Source organism: Rhinolophus sinicus, linkage group LG06 (assembly GCF_036562045.2).
Source record: "Rhinolophus sinicus isolate RSC01 linkage group LG06, ASM3656204v1, whole genome shotgun sequence".
NCBI lineage: Eukaryota > Metazoa > Chordata > Mammalia > Chiroptera > Rhinolophidae > Rhinolophus > Rhinolophus sinicus.
In genome coordinates, this window is record NC_133756.1 from 160466549 (window position 1) to 160483492 (window position 16944).

General features: G+C 59.1%; 2 protein-coding genes across 9 annotated transcripts in view; one reads left to right on the forward strand and one right to left on the reverse strand.

Moving 5' to 3' along the window:
• SCYL1 (SCY1 like pseudokinase 1) lies at positions 1 to 11377 on the forward strand. Of its 4 annotated transcripts, none has more exons than XM_019737811.2 (18): positions 1 to 193; positions 547 to 687; positions 855 to 977; positions 1058 to 1284; positions 1703 to 1793; positions 1870 to 2025; positions 4284 to 4442; positions 5297 to 5404; positions 6091 to 6204; positions 7873 to 8028; positions 8587 to 8775; positions 8896 to 8971; positions 9248 to 9412; positions 9634 to 9776; positions 10462 to 10533; positions 10623 to 10835; positions 10912 to 10985; positions 11113 to 11377. In XM_019737811.2, exons 1-17 carry the CDS (start codon positions 83 to 85, stop codon positions 10954 to 10956), a joined length of 2289 nt encoding a protein of 762 aa, XP_019593370.2. In that variant the 5' UTR covers positions 1 to 82; the 3' UTR covers positions 10957 to 10985; positions 11113 to 11377. The 4 variants fall into 4 exon arrangements, with proteins under 4 accessions (XP_019593370.2, XP_019593369.2, XP_074192783.1 ...); XM_019737810.2 differs by having other exon boundaries at positions 10465 to 10533; positions 10931 to 10985; XM_074336682.1 differs by having other exon boundaries at positions 3 to 193; positions 855 to 982; positions 10931 to 10985.
• LTBP3 (latent transforming growth factor beta binding protein 3) overlaps positions 11230 to 16944 on the reverse strand; it is a 17943-nt gene continuing 12228 nt past the window's right edge. For 3 of the 5 annotated variants that reach the window (XM_074336678.1, XM_074336679.1, XM_019737808.2), the window contains 12 exons: positions 15698 to 15820; positions 15353 to 15472; positions 14289 to 14417; positions 13815 to 13982; positions 13548 to 13631; positions 13170 to 13298; positions 12940 to 13077; positions 12702 to 12842; positions 12393 to 12554; positions 12219 to 12299; positions 12004 to 12135; positions 11230 to 11892 (listed from right to left, as the gene is read on the reverse strand). In XM_074336678.1, coding sequence (XP_074192779.1) covers positions 11741 to 11892; positions 12004 to 12135; positions 12219 to 12299; positions 12393 to 12554; positions 12702 to 12842; positions 12940 to 13077; positions 13170 to 13298; positions 13548 to 13631; positions 13815 to 13982; positions 14289 to 14417; positions 15353 to 15472; positions 15698 to 15820 — 1559 coding nt within the window. In that variant the 3' untranslated portion in view covers positions 11230 to 11740. The remainder of the gene's footprint in view (positions 11893 to 12003; positions 12136 to 12218; positions 12300 to 12392; positions 12555 to 12701; positions 12843 to 12939; positions 13078 to 13169; positions 13299 to 13547; positions 13632 to 13814; positions 13983 to 14288; positions 14418 to 15352; positions 15473 to 15697; positions 15821 to 16944) is intronic. The other 2 variants (XM_074336677.1, XM_074336680.1) reach the window with 2 other exon arrangements.

A 16944-nucleotide genomic window follows, 5' to 3' on the forward strand; every position in this document is an offset into this window, starting at 1 on the left:
AGACTCCGCCCTCGCCCCGCCCCGCCCCGGCTCGGGCGGCCAAGGACCGGGAGCGGAGGGGCCCGAGCCCGCGGCGGCGACGATGTGGTTTTTTGCCCGGGATCCGGTCCGGGACTTCCCGTTCGAGCTCAGCCCGGACCCCGCTGACGGAAGCCCGCCGGGGCCCTGGGCCCTGCACAGCGGCCGCAAGAAGGTGAGCGCTGCCCAGCTCCGCAGGCCGCGGGCCGACCTCGGCCTTGCCTAGTTAGCGCCGCCGGCTCCGCCGCGTCGCGCCCCGCCTGACGTGGCTGCGGAGCCTTCGAGTCAACGGGCCGGGGGAGGGGGACGAGCAGTGCCGACGTGGCGGGCGGAAGGACCGAGAGACCGACAGGCAGACGGAACCGGGGTCACGTGGGCCCGGCTCAGTACCTAAGGTCTGACATGGGGAGAGACCCAGCTGGGAGACCTTTCCTTCAGGCACTAAACCGCTCTGGGGGTCATTTCGGAGCTGGAGTAGTCAGCCCGGGGCCCGCGCCACACTCCTGAGGTCCCTCTGCTCTCCCCCAGGCCACGGGCAGCCCGGTGTCCATCTTCGTGTATGATGTGAAGCCCGGCGCGGAAGAGCAGACCCAGGTGGCCAAAGCTGCCTTCAAGCGCCTCAAAACTCTCCGGCACCCCAACATTCTGGCCTACATCGATGGGCTGGAGGTACCTGCTGCCCAGTCTGCCTCAACTCTGCCCCTCACTTTCTCCCAGCTTCCACCCCTTTGTCTCAGCACCCCCAGATTTGTTTCCGCTGTCCACCTCTCTCCCCATCATGTCTCACCTCCCCCCTTTCCCCACCCTGCCCTGATATCCCCATGTCCCCTCTTTAGACAGATAAATGCCTCCACGTTGTGACAGAGGCTGTGACTCCGCTGGGAGTGTACCTCAAGGCACGCATGGAAGCTGGTGGCCTGAAGGAACTGGAGCTCTCCTGGGGGCTGCACCAGATCGTGGTGAGGTGGGGGGCAGTGGTGATGAGACCAGGGGTGGGGGGCTTCAGGTACTGGGGTGTGATGGCTCCTTCTGCCCCCAGAAAGCCCTCAGCTTCCTGGTCAACGACTGCAACCTCATCCACAACAATGTCTGTATGGCCGCTGTGTTTGTGGACCGCGCCGGCGAGTGGAAGCTTGGAGGCCTGGATTACATGTACTCGGCCCAGGGCAATGGTGGCGGACCCCCCAGCAAGGGGATCCCCGAGCTTGAGCACTATGACCCCCCGGAGTTGGCTGATAGCGGTGGCAAAGCAGTCAGAGAGAAGTGGTGGGTGACTGGGGGTGACATGTCCCAACCTGCTCTGTTCTGGAAGCCTTGCAGCCTCAAGACCCCTAGAGGAGCTAGTCCCCTGCTGCCTGGCTGGGGAGGGAATCAGAGTCCTCCGGCTGGGACTCCTCTGCTCCCGGCATCCTCAGGGAGGTGGGGCGGGATCAACAGGCTTTTTGGGTTTGGTGGTTCTGAATTTGCAAGTTGTGTGACTTGGGACAGATGTCCTTACTTCGCTGAGCCTGTTTCTTTATCTGTCAAATGGGACTCATGAAACCTGCTTATTGGGCTGATTGGAGGAGCAGCAGAGGGACACAGCCCAGGGTCTGCCATGCAGTATGTGGCTGGTGCCCAAGGCAGGTTCTAGGCCTGGGCCAGTAGGAGGCAGGGCCTTGAGCACCTCTGGTCACTGTCTCAGGTCAGCTGACATGTGGCGCTTGGGTTGCCTCATCTGGGAAGTCTTCAATGGACCCCTACCTCGGGCCGCCGCCCTGCGCAACCCTGGGAAGGTGAGTGTGTGGCCCAAGCCCTGCGCCTCACTGCCAGCCAACCAGGCCTGCCCCGACACTGACCCTTCTCCCACAGATCCCCAAATCGCTGGTGCCCCATTACTGTGAGCTGGTCGGAGCCAACCCCAAGATGCGTCCCAACCCAGCGCGCTTCCTGCAGAACTGCCGAGCACCTGGTGGCTTCATGAACAACCGCTTCGTGGAGACCAACCTCTTCCTGGAAGAGATTCAGGTGAGCTCCCTCCCCCGCCACACGCTGGGCTTTGGGCCTGTGTTCCTCGCCCCTGTTCCCCCTCCCCACAACTTTGCAGGCTCCCTCATGGTTAGATCTTTGTAGACAGGCATGGACTGTGGGTTCAGCTAGGCTCTCTGGGTTCCAACCCTGGCTCCTGCTCTTACTGCTGTGTGACTTCCCTTGGCTGAAGCTCAGGCCTAATAATAATACCTACCACCAAGGAGCGTGGAGAGGAGTCAGTGAGTTGAAAGAGCATAGTGTAGTGTCTGGCACGTAGGTGCTTAGTGACTGCATTTGGCACGCCATCAACTCCACACATACTTTCTGGCCTCGTCCCTGATGTGTGCTGGGCCCAGTACTGGGCTGCACTGAGGGGAGAAAGGAATCAGACCCAGATCCCTGGCCTCAGGGATCTATCAGGGAGTAAATGGACCAGGTCCCCACCTTGGGAACTCTTGTTGGGGGAGAGGGACAGAAAACACAGAAATGAGGAAATGTGGGCTCCCTGGGATGAGGATACATGCCAGGAAGGTACTCAGGGAAGGACACTGTGAAAGGTGACATTTGAGCTGAGACCTGAAGTGCATGAAGGTGGGATGGGGATGGGAACTGGAAAAGGGTGTCCCAGACAAACGGAACAGTCAATGGAAAGATGGTGAGGAGAGAGACTTTGGCTTAACCTCTTTGAACCTCCGTGTTCATATCTGTCTAATGGGGTTGACAGTAGTATCTGTTGGCCCATAGTGTTGTCATAGGGGATGAAGGAGGGAGGCTGTGCTCTGACCTGGCCCTGTGTGGGGCACACAGAGAGATGACTGAGAATCTGGGAGGAGTGACAGGCACTTCCACAGACCGTGATGCTCTTTGGAATCTTGCATGACTCAGATGGGAGCTGGGAGGGCCTTGGGCGGATGGGAGCCTGAGCTGTGTCTTGAAGAAGTGCTGGAATTCTTATCACATGGCTGGCTCTGCCAGGCTGCCCTTCTTAATATGTGCCCAGAGGAAATAGGCTGTTTCTGTCAAGTTGCAAGAGAATGCAGGAGGGCAGTGCCCAGGGGGCCCCTCTTCCTGTCATTGGATGGAGACAACCCAGCTGTGACTCTCTCAATGTGTGACCTTGGATGTGGTTTGGCTTTCCTCTGGGCCTTGGCTTCCCCTGAGCCCTGCTGCCAGAGCACTGAGCCTGTCTCCCATGTTGGATTGAGCCGCTGAAGAACCAACCAGGTCGCCCTCCTCCCCAGCCAGAGGCCGCCTCTTCTGGGCTAGGCAGCGGCTGTGGAGGTGAGGATACAGCAGAGAGCACAGGAACCTTGGAATCATACTGGACTGAGTTAGAATCCCTGCCTGGCCACTCTTGGCAGGTGACATTGAGCCTCAGCCTCCCTGTCTGTAAATGGAATGACAACACCTCTTCACAGGGTGTAGCAGAGGTGCCAGGCCACTGAGTCAAACCCTCCCGTGACCACTTCTTAGCTGTGTGACTTTGGACAAGCTGCTTGCCCTCTCTGTGCCTCAGTGTCCTTGTTGCAGTAAATGTATATTACATCGGTACATACCTCATAAAGCTGTGAGGAGGATTATTTAATCTGTGTAAAGATTTTACCATGTAACCCTGCCTGGCACGTAGTCCTCAGGTTATGTGAGTTGTGGGTATTATGGCCTCTGAGAGGTTAGGAGGATCAAAGGAGACTTTGAGTTGACAACCTGGCTGGTTTGGACCTAGTGAGTGGTTTGGGCTCTGCTGTCCCACAGCCTGCCATGAACCCCATCCAGTGTGGGGTTGCAGGTGTGCCTGACCTGGCCAGGGCCAGGAGAAAAGAGCAAGCCCCTTCACCTCTCTGAGCCTCAGTTTCCTCATCTGTGTGATGAGGTTAGTGGTACTCACATTTTGGGCTGTCTTGAGGAATAGAGGTAATGCTGACAGAGGGCCTGATCCCCCTGGTAGCTGCTTCCCTAGCAACAGGTCAGGTGGCAGTGATGAGAATGACACTCACCACCTGACTGAGCACCTATGGTGTGCTGGGCACTGCTGGCAGCTGGGAAGTAGTATAGTTATCATCCCAATTTACAGGTGCAGGAACTTGCCCAAGGTCACAAGGCTGATAGATGGGAGAGGGGATTTCAACCCAGGCCGTTGGGCTCACAAGCTTAAGTTCTCCTTCAGGCTGGGGTGACCCCCTGTCCTTGCCTGTGGTTGGGGAGGGCTGTGACCAGGCTGACTTCCTCTTCCTTGTATCCTGTCCTCGCTCCCCCAGATCAAAGAGCCGGCTGAGAAGCAAAAGTTCTTCCAGGAGCTGAGCAAGAGCCTAGACTCCTTCCCCGAGGATTTCTGCCGGCACAAAGTGCTACCCCAGCTGCTGACTGCCTTCGAGTTTGGCAATGCAGGGGCCGTGGTCCTTACACCCCTCTTCAAGGTGAGCAGGGCCAGGGCCTCAGTGAGGGGAGACGAGCAAGGCTGGGAGCTCCAGGAACTGTGGGAGCCAGCCAGCCCTGTGGAACCATCCTGGGGAGGGACAGCTTGGTGAGGGCAGACCCGAGCCCACGTGAGAACTTGGCTTTCTGCCGACACCCTGGTGGTTTAGCCAGCCGGGGCCACCTGACCAGCTGGCAGGAGGCTGGGGGGACCTCTTGTCCTTGGAGAAGGGAAACCCTCTACCTCCAAATTTCGTTTTCCAAAGGCCCCTTGTTTCCGATCCCTCAGCCCTTCCTCCATTTCCCCCAGACAGCCCTCCTGGACTGCCCTGTGTTCCCGTCCCAGTTCCCAGGAACCAGGGGATCACCTGCTCACCACCTCACTTTCCATCCTTGGCACTTGACCACTTGGCACTGAGCTTTCCTGCCTGCTAGGGGATTCCTCAGACCCCAGTCCACCCTTAGCTGGGTATCTGCCATTCCCCTTCTGCCCACCCTGGACTTGGCATGGGGAAGTGGAGAAGACAGCAAGCAAATCCTGCATCACTGGGAAGCCCCAGAAAGCGTAGGCAGAATTCTGTGCACGTGTGTGCGTGTGGCAGGCGGCCGCCTGGTTATAGGAGGGATGCGGCGCCTTTGTCGGCCTCCTGAGCGAGGCTTGACCTAAACAGGTTAAGGGCAGGGCTAGCTGAGCTGGAGCATGGCGCAGGGGCTGCTGAGGAAGTGCCTGTGCCCCCGCCACCACCCCATTCCCACCCTGGGAGATCAGCAGGGAGCCTGGGGAGCTTCAATGAGCCCAGTGGCTTCGCTCATCCTGTGGTTGTAGCTGAGCCCCTCTTCCTGCTCCTCCTCTCAGGTGGGCAAGTTCCTCAGCGCCGAGGAGTATCAGCAGAAGATCATCCCCGTTGTGGTCAAGATGTTCTCCTCCACCGACCGGGCCATGCGCATCCGCCTCCTCCAGCAGGTAGGGGCCCCGGCCAGGCCCTGACCCCTGCCCTGACACCCAAACCCCTGCCCAAACATACACACAGGTAGGGACCAGTGAGATGAGCTCTCGGGAAGTGGAGACAATCACAGCGCTCACTGGCAGCTTTGGGAACGCCCAGCCTGCCCAGGCTACAGGCTCAAATGCCCCTCAGTCTCCTGGCTCAGCTGCTCTAGAGTGGGGACGGTGTCTCTTCTGCCAACCCCAGGGCAGCTGGGAGCATCAGACAGGACCGATGGGATCGAGGGTGGGGCCCCTTGTGAACCAGGAAGTATCTAGTGGCTCCCAGGTATCATTCCGTCTCCAACTGCCAAATGCACCAGCCCTCCTCACGACAGTTGTCTGGGCAGGGGTGATGCCCCCTCTTCCAGAAGAGGCCATGGAGGGTCTGAGAGGGGGCGTGACACAGTCGGCCTGCTGAGCAGGGCCAGAGGCCAAGCCCTCTGTTCCCAGTCCCTGGCTCTTCCCAGCACCCTCCTGACCTATTCTAACCCCTCCGTGCGGGCTTGAGGCCAGACAGAGGCCAGATGCATGGTGGGGGCTCAGGAGACTGGCCTGGCCAGCCAGTGCCTGCCAGGTAGGGGAATTAAGCCACAAATGGTCCCATGGTGTGGTGGGAGGTGGAGGGGCTGACTGAGTTTTCACGCCCCACACCTGGGCCACAGATGGAGCAGTTCATCCAATACCTTGATGAGCCAACAGTCAACACCCAGATTTTTCCCCACGTCGTGCATGGCTTCCTGGACACCAACCCTGCCATCCGGGAGCAGACTGTCAAGGTGGGTGTGGCCAGGCCCAGAGTGGCCACCCCTGGTTTTCCAAGGGTTGAAGGGGTCTTACTGTAACCAGGACACAAGTCTTGGTTGACCTCTGTCGGTGAGCAGGTTGTGGGAAGGGCAGGAACCGTCCTGCATGTGGGTCCAGGCTGCAAGTGGGTGTAGCTCAGCAGCTGGTGGGGGAGCAGACACTGGCTGAGCCCCTCTCTGGGATGCAGTATTCATAGGCCGACCAAGCTCCCTGCTCTCACAGAACTTCTTTTGAGGGGCCAGGGAGTGGGTTTGGCAGACAATAAACAGAATTAGAAAATATGTATTATGTTAGAAAGTGAGAGAGTGTGAAGAGAAGGATTTCCAGTTTTAGAAACAGTGATGAGGGAAGACCTTGCTGACGAGGTGTCATCTAAGGAACAGAGGGGAGGGATTGAGCTATATGGAGATCTAGAGGAAATGTGCTCCTTGCAGAAGGAACAAACAGCATGTACAAAGGTCCTGAGACTGGCCTGTGCCCGAAGTGTAGAAGTAGCGGCAAGAGGGTTAGTGTGATTGAAAGGGCATGGGTGTGGGAGGTGGAGTCTGAGAGGTAATGGTGGGGTTGGGGGCCGAGGCCCCGTAGGCTGTGGCAGGGACCTGATTTGCTGGGAGCCACTGAGGGACTGAGCTGAGCACTGCCCTGGTCTGACTTGTTTTTAAAGAATCGCTGTGTTTCTGTGTGGAGAATTGGCTCTCAGATCAAGGGTGGAAGCTGGCATACTGTTAGGGGCTGTTGTAGTGGCCCAGGTGAGAGGTGACAGTGGCTCACATGTGCGTGGTAGCAGCAGGTGAAGAGAAGGGGCCACATTCCGAAGGTGAAGCCAACGGTATTCGCTGCTGGATAGATGTGGAATCAAGGGGTTTCTGCAGCTTCTAGCCTGAGCCACTGGAAGGTTAAGTAGCTGTTTACTGAGAAGACGGAGGAATGTGTGCGGGAGGAGTTGGGTGCAGTCTTGGCCATGTCTGTGAGACAGCCGGGTGGAGATGTCGGGTCTGGTTGTGCGTGTGCAGTTTAGGGAAGGAGTCAGGGCTAGAGGTGCATATCTGGGTATTGTCACCTAACAGGCATAGCAAGGCATGGAAGGGGTGAGATCACCTAGGGTGAGGTGTGAAAGAGAAGGGGCCTGAGGAGTAACTTGGGGGGTCTGAACAGTAAGAGCTCAGCCAAAGGAGACGGAAAGGGCAGCCGGCGAGGTCAGAGGAGAACCAGGAGACGGTGGTGTCCTGGCAGACGAGGAACTGAAGTTTCAAGGAGGGAGAGCTCGGGAATGTCAGCTGCTGAGGGCTCAAGTTTGGTGAGGATGGAGAATTGGCCATTGGGTTTATCAACGTGGAGGTCACTGCGGACCTCAACCCAAGGCAATTGGTAGAGAGTGTGTGGGGGCTGAAATCTGAGTAGAGTGCACGCAAGAGAGAGCAGATGAGAGAGATGGGAGACAGTGCAGACACACTTTGGAGGTTTTGCTGTTAAGGGCATAGAGAAACGGGGGTCTCCTTCCTCAGCATTCTGGGTAGGGACCAAGACCGTGTTCGGAGGTAGGTGTGGGAGGGCTTTGGCGGGTGTCCTCGGCACCCTCCCAGGCAGCCACTCCTGCGTGTGGCCCTTGGCCCACAGTTTCCACTGTGCCCGCCCTGCAGTCCATGCTGCTCCTGGCCCCGAAGCTGAACGAGGCCAACCTGAACGTGGAGCTGATGAAGCACTTCGCACGGCTGCAGGCCAAGGACGAGCAGGGCCCCATCCGCTGCAACACCACCGTCTGCCTGGGCAAAATCGGCTCCTACCTCAGTGCCAGCGTGAGTGCCCCACACAGGTGCTGGCCGTTCTGTCATTGTTACAGAACCACAGCCTCCTCCAGGACCAGGCCTCCTTGTGTGTGGGCTGTTGTCCTCCCTGAGACCTAGGCCGTGGGCACTCCCAACCCGTGTCTGAGGGGTGGATTGAGTGGCACCAGGTGACACAGCCAGTAGCTGGGAACTGAACCCAGGACGGCTTGAGCCCACGGTATGTGTGTATCCTCTCAGCCAACATTTGTACATTCTGACGCCTGCAGTGCCCAGAAAGTAAACAGGAATGAATGAATTGGGTCAGTGGGACAGATGGGAGGGGAGGCACAGGCCCCAGCCCCAGGGCAGGTGCTGCTCTGTCCCTGTCACTGTGAGGCAGCGTGAGCCCAATCATCTGGGACGAAGCCAAGATCCAGAGTTTCCAGTCCATTCTCCCCCTTTGATAGGGATTAACACATTTTTCAGACTTGGGGGGCCCTGGCCTCTGCTCTGGGAAGTGAGGCCTGGCAGTTCTGGGCCCCAGGACTGAGCCTACACTCAGGAGCCCTCTCCCCTTCCCCACCCCAGACCAGACACAGGGTCCTCACTTCTGCCTTCAGCCGGGCCACTAAGGACCCATTTGCACCATCCCGGGTCGCGGGCGTCCTGGGCTTCGCTGCCACCCATAATCTCTATTCAATGAGTGACTGCGCCCACAAGATCCTGCCTGTGCTCTGTGGCCTCACGGTGGATCCCGAGAAATCGGTGCGGGACCAGGTGAGGCACAGCTGGGGCCTGGCCCTGGAGCTGGGGCACTAGGGGATGCAGGGCCCACGCTGGCCTGGCGGGCTCCCAGGAACCCTGGAGACCCCATCTCTGCCCCTTGCTATCCCACAGGCCTTCAAGGCCATCCGAAGCTTCCTGTCCAAACTGGAGTCTGTGTCAGAGGACCCCACCCAGCTGGCTGAAGTGGGTGAGTGGCCCACATTCATATGTTCCCTCTTCCTCCTGCCACATCCTTCCTTGACTGTCACCTGTCGTGGACCCCTTCCACCTCACTGGAAGCTGGAAGAACCCCAGAGAGCAGACTTGACAGCACCCCTACCCCCCATCTTATAGATGGGAGAACACAGGCCTGGAGAAGGGGGCTCACTACAGGCTGCTCTGTTTCGGTTACTGCCGTCCTATCACCTTCCCCATGGATGCCTGAGGTGTCTTATACCTGTCTCTCTCCCCGGTCACTGCCTAGAAAAGGACGTCCATGCCGCCTCCAGTCCTGGAATGGGAGGAGCCGCAGCAAGCTGGGCAGGCTGGGCTGTGACAGGGGTCTCCTCGCTCACCTCCAAGTTGATCCGTGCACACCCCACAGCTACCCCGGCTGAGACCAATGTCCCCCAGAGACCCGTGCCCGAGGGTGAGTGTCCCCAACTGGCTGAATCAGTGACTGAGGGCTTGGGGGTGCTGGCATCCAAGATCTGTTATGATAAGGCTCTCCCTGGGGTCATGATGGGGACATAGGGGATGGGATAGGATCTCGTCCCCTGTGAGCTCCGCCCGCGCCCCACAACCTCTGCCCTGTTCTGAGACTTTCCTGGGAACCAGTGTGTGGGAACTCAGTGAGCCTCTGCTCCTCAGGCCTTCCTGCCCCGGCCCCTGCCCCTGTCCCTGCCACACCCGTGACCTCAGGCCACTGGGAGACACAAGAGGAGGATAAGGACACAGCAGAGGACAGCAGTGCTGCGGACAGATGGGATGACGAAGACTGGGGCAGCTTAGAGGTGAGTGGGCTGAGGGGGCCTCCCCAAGGGACCTCAGCTCAAAGGTCATAGGCGGCCATTCACAGAGCTCGTGTGGGCTTGGCTGGAGTCAGGCTTGCCCTCATCTGCACAGCATCCCTGCTGAGGAGGCATCGGGAGGTGACCATTTATACCAGAGCTGGCAGCCGAGCCCCCACTCAACTCCAGGGGCCCCTGGGAGCAGGTGCTGGTTGGGGCAGCGCACTGATCTTCCTCCTCCGCTTCCACTCTGTCCCTCTGCCACCTGCTCCAATGCCTTGCCAGCCGCAGTGGTCAGCAAGGAAAGGCCACTCACAGGCCTAGAACCAGACCAGTCCTCCCTGGAGGCTGGGCTCAGGACTGGCTGAGGATGGAGTGGGGCTGTCCTGCAGGAAATGGCAAAGCTCTGGGCCCAATTTCCCCACCTGGCTGACAGCAGGCTCTGGCCCCCCGAGGCTGTGCAAAGGGGTGTGGAACTCGAGATCGCATTCCCAGCCTCATGGAGCAGTGATGGTGGGCTAGGTTCAGCGGGTCCACTTTATAGATGGGAAGCAGGGTCCTCAGGAGCAAATGAGATGGAAAGCAGAAGGAAAGGGCGGAGCCCATGGCTGGGAAGGGGCTGGGGCCTTCCTCGCCCTTTTGGGTAGGGGTAGGGGGGCTTATGGTCATGCTCTCCTTCCTACTGCAGCAGGAGGCTGAGTCTGTATTAGCCCAGCAGGACGACTGGAGTCCCGCGAGCCAAGCCAGCCGTGCTGGGCAGGTGAGCTGGGTGGGACGGTGTATGTATACATGGAAAGTGGGGCCTGGCCCCTCCCTCCCTGTCTGATGCTACCTCCCCCTTTGCTGCAGCCCATGAACCCCAACCACAAGTCCCCCGAGTCAGATTGGAGCGGCTGGGAAGCTGAGGGCTCATGGGAGCAGGACTTGCAGGAGCCTAGCCCCCAGGAGCCACCCCCTGAGGGCACACGGCTGGCCAGCGAGTATAACTGGAGTGGACAGGAGCCCAGTGACAAAGGCGACCCCTTTGCTGCCCTGTCAGCACGTCGGGAGACTGGCACACAGGTACTGGGCGCCAGTCCAGTGGGAGGGTGCAGACCTGGGGTGGGCATCGGCTGGGAGCTGGCCTCCACTCCAGCAGCCCCTGCTTCCCTTTTCAGCCAAGACCCGACTCGTGGGGCGATGACAACTGGGAGGGCCTAGAGACCGAGAGCCGTAAGTGCTTCCCTGGGAGGGCTGATGACGAGAACACTCCCCATCCCATCCCTCCAGCAGGCATGGCTGGGAAGCTGAGCCCAGGTCATCCTGATGCCCTTATCCTGCCTCCCCTTCCCGTTCCCAGGGCAGGTGAAGGCTGAGCTGGCCCGCAAGAAGCGCGAGGAGCGTCGCAAGGAGATGGAGGCCAAACGCGCTGAGAAGAAGGCAGCTAAGGGACCCATGAAGCTGGGGACTCGGAAGCTGGACTGAACCTTTGGTGTGGGTGCTTCCCGGCCACGGAGAGCAGGCCCCGCGGATGTATTTATTGTACAAACCATGCGAGCCCGGCCGGCCCGGCCAGGCACATCTCATGTGTACATAATCAGAGCCACAATAAATTCTATTTCACACCCCCTGTGCTGGGCTCAGTTTAGCTCCTCCGAGAAGGCTGAGGTCTGGCGCTGCCCTGTGGAGTTTGCACCCACTATGGAGGTGAACATCAATTTGCTTTGAAAGCCAAGAGTAAAGAGGCACAATCTGATTTATCAGTTTCTAGGAAACATCCTCTGGGAGGAAGGACTGCAGCGCCCAGGAGACCCAATATCCGCTTGTAAACCAGCTGTAGCCCGATGGGCATCTTCGGGACACGGGGCTCTGGAAGGGGCCTATGGGCCAGAAGAGTGTCTGGGTCGGAGCCCCGAGTCCTGGCAGAAGCGAGAGGCTGAGTTCGTCCCAGCGCTGGGTGATCACCAAGGTCCGGGCCCAGGGCGGTGTCAGCGGCGGCGCTGGGGCACACAGGCCCCGTGCGGGCGGCTGCGCGCATAGCCGTTTTTGCAGACGCAGCGGAAAGAACCGCTCGTGTTCACACAGCGCTCACTCTTGCACAGCAGCCCGCGCTGGTTCAGCTCTCTGCACTCGTCTATGTCTGGAGGTGGGGGTGGGGGTGACAGGTGTGGACTTAGCGACGGCGCCAGAGCCGTGCTTCTGATCCCGCAGGCCCCCGTCCCCACCGCGGATCGGTCCCCTTGGCGCTTACCCACGCAGCGTGCGCGGGAGGCGTCAAGTTGGAAACCGCCGGGACACTCGCACACAGCGCCACCTGGCCGCGGAACGCAGCGGCCGCTCACACAGCGGCACTCGTCCGAATCCTCCTCGGAGCTATCCTCTTCTGAGCCGCCCGGGAGAACACAGACGTCATCACTGCCCCCAGCGATGGCCGCACTACACTCTGTCCCTTCCCACTACACTCACCTCTGGGGGGCTTCCCCAGCAGCAGGGGGCTTGAGTCCCAGAAGGAATTGCTCTCACTCTGCGACGTCGGGCACTGCGACCCTGGGAGAGGCCAGTCAGTGATCAGCGTGGTGGATACACGGGACTCCCGCCCCCATACCCTTCTCTGAGCCAACCCTTCCCTGGCCGGCTCACCGGCACCGCGCGGCAGGCACGGGCGGCATTGGGCGCCCCAACCGCGGCCCTGGCGACAGCAGCAGTCCTCGAAGGTGAGGGTGGGCCCAGCCAGGGGGCCCGCGCACATGCCGTCCTCTCCACGCTGGCCCCAGCACACATCCCGCCGCTCCGGGGCACGCTCTGCGGAGGGGGAGCCAGCGTCAGGGAGGAGCCCAAAGCAAGGACTGCCCGTCTGCGCTCCAACCCATCAGCACAGAGGCTGCACCCCCAGAACTCCATATGGCAGACAGGGCCCTGGAGTTGGCCCCGGATGACCCTTGCCCTCACCCGCCGGGCTTTCAGGGAGCTGACAGTCGCGGCCGGAGGGCCCAGGCACCCAGGGCGGGCGGCACTCGCAGCGGTAGGAGCCCGGGAGGTTCACACAGCGGCCAGGGCGGCAGGTAGTTGGGTCCTGGCACTCGTCCACGTCTACGGGCAGGAGGATGGGGGGGGGGTGGAGTGGTCACAGCTCGGCCTGGGCCCCTGCCCTCTTCTTGTTTCCCCAGCCAGCAGGCCCTGGCCTCACCCATCTCCTCCGGACTCAGACACTGGCGCTGCGCTGGGCTGTACTCCGCCGGGGGCGTGCAGGCGCAGCGGTAGCCGCCGCGCGTGTTCTCACACACTCCGTTTCGGCAGTTGGATTCATCCAAGCACTCGTCCACGTCTGGAGGAAAAGCGCGATTGGGAGCAACCGGCCGGGAGTTGTGCGTATCTCCCAGCCGCTTTCCCACGGCCGCCCGGGCCGACTGCACTCACCCACGCACTCCAGCAGGTTCCCATCGTAGTAGAAGCCTTGCTTGCAATAGCACTCATAGCCCGGCTGCGTATTTACGCACTTGCCCTCCTTGCAGATTTCCGCCCCGAACAATATGCACTCGTCGATGTCTGCGGAGTGACAAATATTGGGCGCCCAGCGGCCTCTACCTGCAGGGCCACTGAGGTCCGGCAAGCCCAGAACTTGTGAGTGGGGGGTTCGGCGGGACCCAAGCAAACTAAGTGGGAGAGGTTTTTCCTGAGGCGACTTGAGTGATGGGGGCGGGGCTCAGTTGAGAGGCGGGGCAGATGATGGATGCGTGGGCAGGGCAGCGTCGGGTTGGTCCAAACCTTGGTGGGCGGAGCCGTGTAGGGACTTACCGCGGTGGGCTGGGATGCCGTAGTTGACAATGTTGTTGTCCTGGGTGTAGCCCTTCCCATCTGGGCAGAGGCTGTGGAACTCAGCTGCGAGGAGAGAGCGGGAAGGGAAGGAGGGAGGATTGAGCGTGTGCATGCTGGCCGTCTCGTGCAGGTCAGAGGTCTCTGCCTCACTTCCCCACCTACCCAGGGAGGGGCCATTTCCCCCAATCCGTTTCCTAATGAAGAAACTGAGGCTCTGGGAAGGAAAAGGGCCTGCCGGCTCCTGACCTGAGCTGTAGACTGGGCAGGGATAGATCTCGCAGTGGTCTCCCCAGCCAGCCCCCAGGGAGCAGCAGCACTCCTGCTGGGTGACATTGGTGGCCAGTACACTGTCGCAGAACACCGTGTCATCGAAGTTAAGGTAGCACTCCTTCTTGTGGTGGGGCTGCTCCACCTCTGAGGACAGGGGAGGGCAGCTCAGGATCCTGCAGACTGTCTCTGCCTGTCCACGCTGCCCACCAACAGCATCCCTCTGGTGCCCCACATTGCCTGGCTCCCCAAAGCCACCTGGTGAGAGCCAAACTCCATCCTCAGTGTGGCATTCAGGGCCCTCCTGCCAAGTCTGGCCAACTGGACTCTCCCAGGCAAAAGAGATTTCTTCCTGTTCCCAACATTCCAGAGGGTGGGACCAGGATACATCTCTGAATCCCAGCTGAGGCTCAGGGGTTGTCTGGTCAGAGGAGGGAGCCCCGAGGAACTCACCCTCACATCCATGCTGGTCCTGGGTGAGCGTGAAACCCTCATCACAGACGCAGACGTAGGAGCCCTGCAGGTTCTCGCAGGCCCCGTGGGGAAGGCACAGGCCTGGGTCCTGGCTGCACTCATCTATGTCTGTGGGGAGTGAGGGGAGCCGGAAGAGCTGCTCAGAGGGAAACAAGCCCCTTTCCTTGGGGGTGCGCCTCAAGGGCCGCACACAAGTTCAGAACCTGAATTTCCACTTTGATTTCAAAGTACATACAATGGGAAGTTCACTCGTGTTTGCCTGCATGTGGGTAGATGTGTGAACATAGGGAGACTATGAGTCCTGGAATTGAATTTGCAATTATTGTGAGCAGGTCCACACTCACTTCATTAGTCTTCATAAAACCTTTAATGGCTCCCACTGACAACGGAATGAAGTTCTAACTCTCAGCTGTGCATTTGAGAATTTTTCAGTTTGGTCTCTCAATATCTGTAAGTCTCATCACCCTTTACTCTAAACCACCAACAACTCAACTCTGCTTAGGGCACAGGTCTACTTTCCCCTGAAAACAACCAGCTCCTTCCAGATCTCTGCACTTTGCAAATACTGTTCTTTGGGCCTGGAATATCATCCCATGCTTCTCTCTGCTTAGAGAACCTATTTATGCTTTAGGGAATCTATTTATGCTTCAAGTTCAGATTCAATGTCACCTTTCCATTGCAATTAATCACTAGTCCAGACCTCTTTTGGCACCCAGCACTCCGAACGGTAAGGATCAGTTTACACATCAGCCCCCTAGCTGGGAGCCCTGGGTCATTGCTCAATACCCAGTACACAGTATAGCACCTAGCAAATAGTAGGATCTCAGTAAACTCTTGTTGGATGAATGCATATAAGGGTGAGTTGGCACATAGTAGACACCATGTAATTACTGTCGCTACTGTTACTGTTATTCTAGGTGAAAGAATAGAAGGATGGCTGAGGGGATGGATAGATGGAAAGACAGACAGATCAACAGTGTGTCTAGGAGATTACTGCTCCCTGCCATTCCTCCTCAGGAGTTCACACCCAGTTCCCCCCATACCTTGGCACTTCCTGCCGCCTACCAGCCGGTGCCCCTGGGGACAGAGACATCGGTAGGAGCCATTGGTGTTGATGCAATCACCCCCAATGCAGGCTGCAGGGAAGTCACACTCATCTATGTCTGTATGGGATCAAAGAGGTGGAGAACCTCAGGGGCTGACGCCCTCACACAGCCTGAGGCTGCCAAGGCTTCCCACAGAGCCCCAGGTGGGGCCCCCACCCCATGCTCCATCTTGGATCTGGATGGGGGCTGGACATGGGAGTGTCCGGCTTATTTACAGGTAGCTCCTGGAGGTCCTGGGGTAGGGAGGAACAGGTCAGCCCCCCAGCTCTAGGCCCCTCTCACCCTCGCAGCGGCTCCGGTCCCTTGACAGATGATAGCCAGAGAGGCACTGACACTGAAAGGAGCCCGGTGTGTTGGTGCAGATGCCATTGTCACACACGTCCCCAGACTCACACTCATCCACATCTGCAGGACACAGGGGTATCAGAGGGTCAGGATCAGGGGGTGTGGGGTCGTCTAGAACCTTTGCTACCTTTATCCCACTCCTGCCCATGCCTGGAACACAAGAACTGAGGCCAGTGGAGCTCAAGAGAAGCATGGGACCCTCACCCCCCTCCTGGGTGTCACACCATGCCCTGGTGACTAGGCCAGGTGCTGCCAGGAACCCTGGCTGTGTCTGATTCCAAAGAGCAGGCATCCCCTCCTTCATTCGTCCTCGCCAAACAAGAGGCACCCTCCTGCATCCCCTCCCCGTACTGCCCTGGGCTTCCTTGCCCCAGCTTCTCTCACTTTCTGCTCTTACCCCCACCTGCCATGGCTCTTTCTTCCCATGTAAATAAGCTCCCCTATGTCTTGGTCCTTCTCACAAAATAATTTCTTCTGCTTGTGCAGTAAAGGAACTTGGCTCCCTCCTGAGAATGCGCTTCTCTGATGTCGTTTCTGGTGGAAGCTGGTCGTTGCCCACACCCCAGGCCCCTTCCAAACCATGTTCTTCCTCGGAGGAGCCCTGGGCGCCCCCACCAGCCTCCACCTTCTCTATTCTATTGCTGTCAGAACCTACCTTCCAATCCCTCTCCCTCTGCCTTTCTCCCCATTCTAGGAGTTTTCAACATCCATGTGGTCAGCCAGGCCCAGCCTCTGACCGTACATTCCTTGATCTCTCAGATTCCATGACCTTCACCTCCATGCCAGCCACTCACTCTTGGGACAAGGGGCTGGGATCCGCCCTACCTTGGGCATATCTCAGATGCTGCTTCCTTCCCACTGCCTCAGCTGTTCTCAAGCCCCCTATTCCACCTTCTCTTGCAGGGGCCCGTGAACACTTCTCTTTCCTCTTCATGGTCTGGCAAAGTCAGAGCCATGGCCGGCCTCTAGGCCTCTGGATCCTGGGTGCTGGGTCCAGTTGGAACCAGACACCAAGCTGATCACACTGGGCCATGGCCACTCACTCTGGCCTGCAGCCGGGCCAGATAGAGCCTCAGTGTGGCTAGTGCCACCCTCTCCCCTCCTTTCAAGCCTTGACCTCTGGCCAGTCCCTAAGGCAGTTTCAAACCTTGACTGTTCTCCTCAAGTCCCTACTCAACTCAGGC

Excerpts from the sequence above, each read along its gene's own strand:
- SCYL1 (XM_019737809.2), top strand. The coding sequence starts at position 83 with ATGTGGTTTTTTGCCCGGGATCCGGTCCGGGACTTCCCGTTCGAGCTC. Across the intron at positions 5,405-6,090 it reads GCATCCGCCTCCTCCAGCAG|ATGGAGCAGTTCATCCAATA; the intron begins GTAGGGGCCCCG and ends CCTGGGCCACAG. Across the intron at positions 9,777-10,461 it reads AAGACTGGGGCAGCTTAGAG|CAGGAGGCTGAGTCTGTATT; the intron begins GTGAGTGGGCTG and ends TTCCTACTGCAG.